General features: G+C 45.8%; 1 protein-coding gene across 1 annotated transcript; it reads right to left on the bottom strand.

Moving 5' to 3' along the window:
- Positions 1–2,081: 2,081 nt before the first annotated feature.
- Positions 2,082–2,942, bottom strand: ncbp2as2 (NCBP2 antisense 2 (head to head)). Its single transcript, XM_058418687.1, has 2 exons — positions 2,810–2,942; positions 2,082–2,713 (listed from the first exon to the last, which is right to left on the bottom strand). The coding sequence occupies exon 2, from the start codon at positions 2,704–2,706 to the stop codon at positions 2,446–2,448; it is 261 nt and encodes an 86-aa protein (XP_058274670.1). The 5' UTR covers positions 2,707–2,713; positions 2,810–2,942; the 3' UTR covers positions 2,082–2,445.
- Between the last annotated feature and the right edge of the window lie 7,030 nt (positions 2,943–9,972).

The raw sequence follows: 9,972 nt of genomic DNA, 5'->3' as shown, positions 1-9,972 counted from the left end.
GACACACACGCTGATACACACGCTCTCACAGACACACACACGCTGATACACACGCTCTCTCACAGACACACACACACGCTGATACACACGCTCTCTCAGACACACACACACGCTGATACACACGCTCTCTCACAGACACACACACACGCTGATACACACGCTCTCTCACAAACACACACACGCTGATACACACGCTCTCTCACAAACACACACACGCTGATACACACGCTCTCTCACAAACACACACACGCTGATACACACGCTCTCTCACAGACACACACACGCTGATACACACGCTCTCACAGACACACACACGCTGATACACACGCTCTCTCACAGACACACACACGCTGATACACACGCTCTCTCACAGACACACACACGCTGATACACACGCTCTCTCAGACACACACACGCTGATACACACGCTCTCTCAGACACACACACGCTGATACACACGCTCTCTCACAGACACACACACACACGCTGATACACACGCTCTCTCACAGACACACACACACACGCTGATACACACGCTCTCTCAGACACACACACGCTGATACACACGCTCTCTCACAGACACACACACACACGCTGATACACACGCTCTCTCACAGACACACACACACACGCTGATACACACGCTCTCTCACAGACACACACACGCTGATACACACGCTCTCACAGACACACACACACGCTGATACACACGCTCTCTCACAGACACACACACGCTGATACACACGCTCTCTCACAGACACACACACACGCTGATACACACGCTCTCTCACAGACACACACACGCTGATACACGCGCTCTCTCACAGACACACACACACACGCTGATACACGCGCTCTCACAGACACACACACACACGCTGATACACACGCTCTCTCACAGACACACACACACACGCTGATACACACGCTCTCACAGACACACACACGCTGATACACGCGCTCTCTCACAGACACACACACGCTGATACACGCGCTCTCACAGACACACACACACGCTGATACACACGCTCTCTCACAGACACACACACGCTGATACACACGCTCTCTCACAGACACACACACGCTGATACACGCGCTCTCTCACAGACACACACACGCTGATACACGCGCTCTCTCACAGACACACACACACGCTGATACACGCGCTCTCTCACAGACACACACACACGCTGATACACGCGCTCTCTCACAGACACACACACGCTGATACACGCGCTCTCTCACAGACACACACACACGCTGATACACACGCTCTCTCACAGACACACACACGCTGATACACACGCTCTCTCACAGACACACACACGCTGATACACACGCTCTCTCACAGACACACACACGCTGATACACACGCTCTCTCACAGACACACACACACGCTGATACACACGCTCTCTCACAGACACACACACACGCTGATACACGCGCTCTCTCACAGACACACACACACGCTGATACACGCGCTCTCTCACAGACACACACACGCTGATACACGCGCTCTCTCACAGACACACACGCTGATACACACGCTCTCTCAGACACACACACACGCTGATACACACGCTCTCTCACAGACACACACACACACGCTGATACACGCGCTCTCTCACAGACACACACACGCTGATACACACGCTCTCTCACAGACACACACACACGCTGATACACACGCTCTCTCACAGACACACACACACGCTGATACACGCGCTCTCTCACAGACACACACACACGCTGATACACGCGCTCTCACAGACACACACACACGCTGATACACACGCTCTCTCACAGACACACACACACGCTGATACACGCTCTCTCACAGACACACACACGCTGATACACACGCTCTCTCACAGACACACACACACACGCTGATACACACGCTCTCTCACAGACACACACACACACGAGATTGAATTGAATGAACTGTAATCTGAACTCAACCCCCACTGATCTCCTGTGAGATGAAGCTCCACACCAGACACCAGTGTCTGATCTCACCGATGCTCCTGCATCTGAATGAACACAAATCCCAACATCTAATGGAAATGGAAATCTAATCTTAACAGGAAAATGGAGTTTATTATCAAGGTAAAGAGAGACTACATCTAGATGTGAAGGTCACTTTTGTCCATAGAGTGTTTGTTGTATCACAAGAGTGTGTGTGTGTGTGTGTGTCTGAGAGGGGAAAAGAAGAAACATGACAGAACTTCCTGGGCTGGTTTCTTTCTTTTTTATGTTTTATGAAGATTTCAAGCCACAGGAGACAGATGTGTTGAGATATAAATATGTAATTATTGCTAATCAGACACACATGAACAGATTGGTCATTATTTACAACACAGGGACATTGAATTTAGGAACCCCGACACCGTGTTCAATCACTTCTCACGGACAGTCCTGAGTTTTGAGATCCCCCACAGCGGTCACTTCTTGTCTTTGATTTGTCTGGACGCGTCTCTCATCCCCTCCTTCACCTCTCTGAGGAAAGTGTCCCGGAGTCTCGCGCCTTTCTGACCCAGCTCTCCGGCACGGATCTGGCGCGCGGCGTCCTTGCCGGCGATCTGCGCGCGCGTGATGGCGAAGGCGGTGAGTTGCGCCGCACGCCGGATGGGCCGCGACTCGGCTAGCCTCTCCACTAGCTGAGCGTTGTTGATTAACGCGTGCACGAGCCTCCGTAACACCATGATGGCGCTGTTTAAACGCGCAAACGCTGACGTTAACCGACAGACACAAAATATAGAAGAGAGAATAACGTATAAAAATATATTTATATAATATCAGCCTTACCGAAGAAGCGGTCAAGGTCCCGATCGACTATTCGGTGCTCGATTAGCACTGGGTGTTACATCATATCGGGTCTTTCTCAGCACTTACTGTATCCTTTGGTTTCCAGAGAAAAGGACCTCATATAGGTAGATATGAATGTGCCAGATACCGAAGATTAATTTAAACAGTTACCTGGAATAATCAGCGTGCTAACTAATTTTCTACACGTTATAGATTACATATAATTTTTTTAAAATAATAAACTGAAGGCCAAAGACGACAAAATGAAATATTTTATAGTAGTTTGTAAATAATCCCTCAATTATTAAGGTAAATTAACAGGTAACAATTTTTTGCACTCAAAAATCTCTTCTGGATCATGCTACACTTTTATGTTTTCTGTTAAGTCATACAATGTAGCTCCAAATATCAAAAATAAAACATTTTTATTTATATTCAAATGTTTAGAAATCGTAGCGTGGAGATTTTAAATCAGGCGGTTAAGACCGCTCCCAAAGGGGGTCCTAGGCGTACAAGATGTACAATACCGCCACGATATCGTGCGACACCGGTATAGCTCGGAGGTGATAATGCGCGGTACAGCGACACCTGTGGGCTCGGAGGTGATACAACGTGCGCATCAAACATCACACTACTTCTTGATACGAGAAAAATAGTAAAAGAAAATAAAAACAAATATGGGTCATTTGCTCTAAATTATTTTATAATATGTTTATATATGGAATATGTGTGCTCATGGGCTGACTAAAATATAGTTGGGTGATCCAGGAAAATAAAATATATGAGCTGAAAGAAAATACACCAAAAATGGCTTCTTAGCTAAAGTTAAAACATCTTGAATAAAGTCAAAATGCTCTAGTATTTTCTTTAAAGATTGCAAGACACAAAAACCGAGATTATAAAACCCATTTCTAGACATTTTGACTCGTTTTAGGATTGAAATAAGCTCATTATATAAAAAAATATACAGCTAAAAATCATCTTTTGTAATCTTATTATGGGTAATAGTAGATACATTTGACTATTTTAAAGATGTTTTCATACGCTAAGATGACATTTTTGTCCAGAAAATCTACATTTACGGAGACTGTGTGCTTGGCAGGTGGAGAGTTTGGGTTATTATAGAGACTGAAGAGAGAAAGGAATTAAACCTGGAGGGAGATGTGAAGAACTTTTCACCATTTTGTACAAAAACGTTTTTCTAGCGCTGCATCTGATTGGCTAACACCAACCACACCCATGAGGATAGCAGGAAGATGTCTTTGGTTATCTTCAGAAATAATTTCTAAGCTGTACAGAGTCAGACTCAGAGTAGATGAGTATACTGAGATCTCTGAAAACATCATTTTTTCCCTCTTGTGTCTCTGAAGCTTTTTGAAAGAGCTCAATAAATTCCATCCATCCATCCATCCATCCATTTTCTATAACCGCTTTATTCCTAATTAGGGTCATGGGGATCTGCTGGAGCCTATCCCAGCACACGTTGTGAAAGGCAGGGGTCCACCCTGGACGGGTCACCAGTCCTCAAGAAATTTGAAATACAAAATGTACTCATACTGGCATCAATTCTAAAGTTTTTCACACTTTATACTTCTTTTTTGAAGTTTGCCACTTCATTTTTTTCTTTTTTCTATCGACAACATCTAGGAATTAAATACATACACTATGTTGCCAAAAGTTTTTGGACGTCTGCCTTACATGCACATGAATGTAATATGGAGTTGTCCCGCCCTTTGCAGCTATAACAGCTTCAACTCTTCTGGGAAGACTTTCCACAAGGTTTAGGAGTGTGTTTATGGGAATTTTTGACCGTTCCTCTAGAAGAAGCACATTTGTGAGGTCAGGCACTGATGTTGGATGAGAAGGTCTGACTCACAGTCTCCACTCTAATTCATCCCAAAGGTGTTCTATGGGGTTGAGGTCAGGACTCTGTGCAGGCCAGTCAAGTTCCTCCACCCCAAACTCACTCATCCATGTCTTTATGGACCTTACTTTGGTCACTGGTGTGCAGTCATGTTGGAACAGGAAGGGGTCATCCCCAAACTGTTCCCACAAAGAGCATGAAATTGTCCAAAATGTCTTGGTATGAAGCTGAAGCATTAAGAGTTCCTTTCACTGGAACTAAGGGGCCGAGCCCAACCCCTGAAAAACAACACCTGAATTCAGTGATCTGGAGGGGTGTCCCAAAACTTTTGGCAATATTGTGTATATTATTTAATAAGTCTGGAAGGCGTCTCAGAGGAAACAGTTAGTTGTAGCAGCTTATTGGAGCCACCTAAAGATAAAACAGTCGACCGGTACAGACCTTCACCCGCGTACACACCCATAAAAACCAGCCCTGTATCTGTGACTGTATCAGTAGACAGTTTTGTAGTAGATGTAAAAGCTCGTGTTTTTTATTTCCTGACCCTGTTTAAACACCCAGAGCTGTGAAGAGTGAAGAAAATAAAATGATGTAGATGAATATTTTTTAATAAAAGTGCTTCTCTGTAGGTTTCTGTGAATAACCTCTAACGTGTGTGTGTGTGTTTGTGTGTGTGTTAAATTGCCATACAGATAAGTCAGCGTTCTTCTGAATGATACTGTATCTGTATGAAACAGTCCCTGCTTGACCTTCTCTAGATTTTCAGTGTAGGAGTGTGTGGATTGCGTCATTCCCCCCCCCCAACCCCCCCTGCACTGTGGTAGGAGGAGGAGGGAGGTGTGGTGTGCGCTCTTTTTTATGACTGGGTGGGGTAAAGAGTTAACACTTTTCTCTGTAAAACTGGGACCGAAGACAGGGTTTATCTCAGCACGGGTTTATTTCAGTGTCCTCCTCCTTTCCTAACTGAAAATTCGGCTTGCTTGAACATGTCTTGAATATTTTATGGAATTTATGTGATTATTAACCAATAAAATCATGTCACAGGTCTCTGATCCTTTTTGACTCTAGCCAAAAAAACGGAGTTTGCTCCTGTTTTTGTTGTTTCCATGTTCATCGTTTAGTGTCTTTGTCATGTCTCACTGCACAGTGGAGAAAGTAAGACACTGAGGACTTTAAATTGTAGGGTTTCATAAGTATTTCTGTATTTTTTTTAGGCCGAATATATTTTTAGAAAAATTCCAAAAAAAACCCAAAACAGTGTCGTTCATTTTTCCGACACTAATGTTTCTATCTTTAAAGTAAATGTTGATATCAAACCCGTTCCTGTTCTCTGAGATGCTCCGAGTGTTTGTTCATCTAAAAATCAATTCAGATTTCATCTTCATCCAGTAAAATTCTGTGTAACGTTCTCCAACAGAGGGAAAAACACACTGACATGTACTAACACACTAAATGTCTAAAACACACTGAAAGCCAACAGACTCGTTTTAGATCAGACTCACAGCCTGAACATCATTCATTTCTTTATACTGAGTGAAAATCTCTCATAATGTCCATTTCTAATACCTGGGTTTTAAAAATCACCAGCATTTATTATCAACATAAATGCCTAAGATGACACAATGAGTGCTGTTTTAGTTTCTAAATCTTCCACTACAAACATTAAATACACATTATACACCACCTCATGGCTGTACACTGTGTGTGTGTGTGTGTGTGTGTGGGTGGGTGCATCTTCTCAAGGTTCTCACGGTTACTGTTTGTTTATTGAGCTTGACTCACACTGATATGAGTAACACTTAAAATTCCTCTCTGATCTTCCACTCAAGGTTTATGACCGCTTTCAGATTATTGACCCAAATCCTCAGAATGCTCTGATTAGTGTGTAGGAGGCAGGTGAGGGAATTGTAGTGTCCACAAACTAATTCACACTGGAACCTGTCCGAGACTTTTGGAGTGACATGTTGGACGGTGACGTGTTGGGCATTGATGTGTTGGACGGTGACGTGTTGGACAGTGATGTGTTGTATGGTGACGTGTTGGGCATTGATGTGTTGGACGGTGACGTGTTGGACAATGATGTGTTGGGCATTGATGTGTTGGACGGTGATGTGTTGGGCATTGATGTGTTGGGCATTGATGTGTTGGACGGTGATGTGTTGGGTATTGATGTGTTGGACGGTGATGTGTTGGGCATTGATGTGTTGGGCATTGATGTGTTGGACGGTGATGTGTTGGGTATTGATGTGTTGGACAGTGATGTGTTGGGCATTGATGTGTTGGGCATTGATGTGTTGGACGGTGATGTGTTGGTGGACGGTGACGTGTTGGACGGTGACGTGTTGGACGGTGACGTGTTGTATGGTGACGTGTTGGGCATTGATGTGTTGGACAGTGATGTGTTGGGCATTGATGTGTTGGGCATTGATGTGTTGGACGGTTATGTGTTGGGTATTGATGTGTTGGACGGTGATGTGTTGGGCATTGATGTGTTGGACGGTGATATGTTGGACGGTGATGTGTTGGGCATTGATGTGTTGGACGGCGATGTGTTGGACGGTGATGTATTGGGCATTGATGTGTTGGACAGCGATATGTTGGGCATTGATGTGTTGGACGGTGATGTGTTGGGCATTGATGTGTTGGACAGCGATGTGTTGGGCATTGATGTGTTGGACGGTGATGTGTTGGGCATTGATGTGTTGGACGGCGATGTGTTGGACAGTGATGTGTTGGGCATTGATGTGTTGGACGGTGATGTGTTGGACAGTGATGTGTTGGGCATTGATGTGTTGGACGGTGATATGTTGGGCATTGATGTGTTGGACGGCGATGTGTTGGACGGCGATGTGTTGGACAGTGATGTGTTGGGCATTGATGTGTTGGACGGTGACGTGTTGGACAATGATGTGTTGGGCATTGATGTGTTGGACAGTGATGTGTTGGGCATTGATGTGTTGGGCATTGATGTGTTGGACGGTGATGTGTTGGGTATTGATGTGTTGGACGGTGATGTGTTGGGCATTGATGTGTTGGGCATTGATGTGTTGGACGGTGATGTGTTGGGTATTGATGTGTTGGACAGTGATGTGTTGGGCATTGATGTGTTGGGCATTGATGTGTTGGACGGTGATGTGTTGGGTATTGATGTGTTGGACGGTGATGTGTTGGGCATTGATGTGTTGGACGGTGACGTGTTGGACAGTGATGTGTTGGGCATTGATGTGTTGGACGGTGATGTGTTGGACGGTGATGTGTTGGGCATTGATGTGTTGGACGGTGATGTGTTGGGTATTGATGTGTTGGACGGTGATGTGTTGGACAATGATGTGTTGGGCATTGATGTGTTGGACAGTGATGTGTTGGGCATTGATGTGTTGGGCATTGATGTGTTGGACGGTGATGTGTTGGGTATTGATGTGTTGGACGGTGATGTGTTGGGCATTGATGTGTTGGGCATTGATGTGTTGGACGGTGATGTGTTGGGTATTGATGTGTTGGACAGTGATGTGTTGGGCATTGATGTGTTGGGCATTGATGTGTTGGACGGTGATGTGTTGGGTATTGATGTGTTGGACGGTGACGTGTTGGGCATTGATGTGTTGGACGGTGACGTGTTGGACAGTGATGTGTTGGGCATTGACGTGTTGGACGGTGACGTGTTGGACGGTGATGTGTTGGGCATTGATGTGTTGGACGGTGATGTGTTGGGTATTGATGTGTTGGACGGTGATGTGTTGGGCATTGATGTGTTGGACGGTGATATGTTGGACGGCGATGTGTTGGGCATTGATGTGTTGGACGGCGATGTGTTGGACGGTGATGTGTTGGGCATTGATGTGTTGGACGGCGATATGTTGGGCATTGATGTGTTGGACGGTGATGTGTTGGGCATTGATGTGTTGGACAGCGATGTGTTGGGCATTGATGTGTTGGACGGTGATGTGTTGGGCATTGATGTGTTGGACGGCGATGTGTTGGACAGTGATGTGTTGGGCATTGATGTGTTGGACGGTGATGTGTTGGACAGTGATGTGTTGGGCATTGATGTGTTGGACGGTGATATGTTGGGCATTGATGTGTTGGACGGCGATGTGTTGGACGGCGATGTGTTGGACAGTGATGTGTTGGGCATTGATGTGTTGTACGGTGATGTGTTGGGCATTGATGTGTTGGACGGCGATGTGTTGGACGGCGATGTGTTGGGCATTGATGTGCTGGGTATTGATGTGTTGGACGGCGATGTGTTGGACGGCGATGTGTTGGACGGTGATGTGTTGGGCATTGATGTGCTGGGCATTGATGTGTTGGACGGTGATGTGTTGGATGGTGATGTGTTGGGCATTGATGTGTTGGACAGTGATGTGTTGGACGGTGGTGTGTTGGGCATTGATGTGTTGGACGGCGATGTGTTGGACGGCGATGTGTTGGGCATTGATGTGCTGGGTATTGATGTGTTGGACGGCGATGTGTTGGACGGCGATGTGTTGGACGGCGATGTGTTGGACGGCGATGTGTTGGGCATTGATGTGCTGGGCATTGATGTGTTGGACAGTGATGTGTTGGACGGTGATGTGTTGGATGGTGATGTGTTGGACAGTGATGTGTTGGACAGTGATGTGTTGGACGGTGGTGTATTGGGCATTGATGTGCTGGGCATTGATGTGTTGGACAGTGATGTGTTGGACGGTGATGTGTTGGACGGTGATGTGTTGGGCATTGATGTGTTGCACGGCGATGTGTTGGGCATTGATGTGTTGGACGGTGATGTGTTGGACGGTGATGTGTTGGACAGTGATGTGTTGGACAGTGATGTGTTGGACGGTGATGTGTTGGACGGTGATGTGTTGGACGGTGATGTGTTGGACGGTGATGTGTTGGATGGTGATGTGTTGGATAGTGATGTGTTGGACAGTGATGTGTTGGATAGTGATGTGTTGGACAGTGATGTGTTGGGTATTGATGTGTTGGACGGTGATGTGTTGGACAGTGATGTGTTGGACAGTGATGTGTTGGATAGTGATGTGTTGGACAGTGATGTGTTGGATAGTGATGTGTTGGGCATTGATGTGTTGGATAGTGATGTGTTGGATAGTGATGTGTTGGATAGTGATGTGTTGGGCATTGATGTGTTGGACGGCAATGTGTTGGACAGTGATGTGTTGGACAGTGATGTGTTGGACAGTGATGTGTTGGATAGTGATGTGTTGGACAGTGATGTGTTGGATAGTGATGTGTTGTATGGTGAAGTGTTGGACGGCAATGTGTTGGACAGTGATGTGTTGGACAGTGATGTGTT

This window comes from Hemibagrus wyckioides, linkage group LG20 (genome assembly GCF_019097595.1).
Source record: "Hemibagrus wyckioides isolate EC202008001 linkage group LG20, SWU_Hwy_1.0, whole genome shotgun sequence".
Lineage (NCBI taxonomy): Eukaryota > Metazoa > Chordata > Actinopteri > Siluriformes > Bagridae > Hemibagrus > Hemibagrus wyckioides.
Note: the sequence above shows the minus strand (reverse complement) of the source record. Positions and strands in the feature narration are given on the sequence as shown.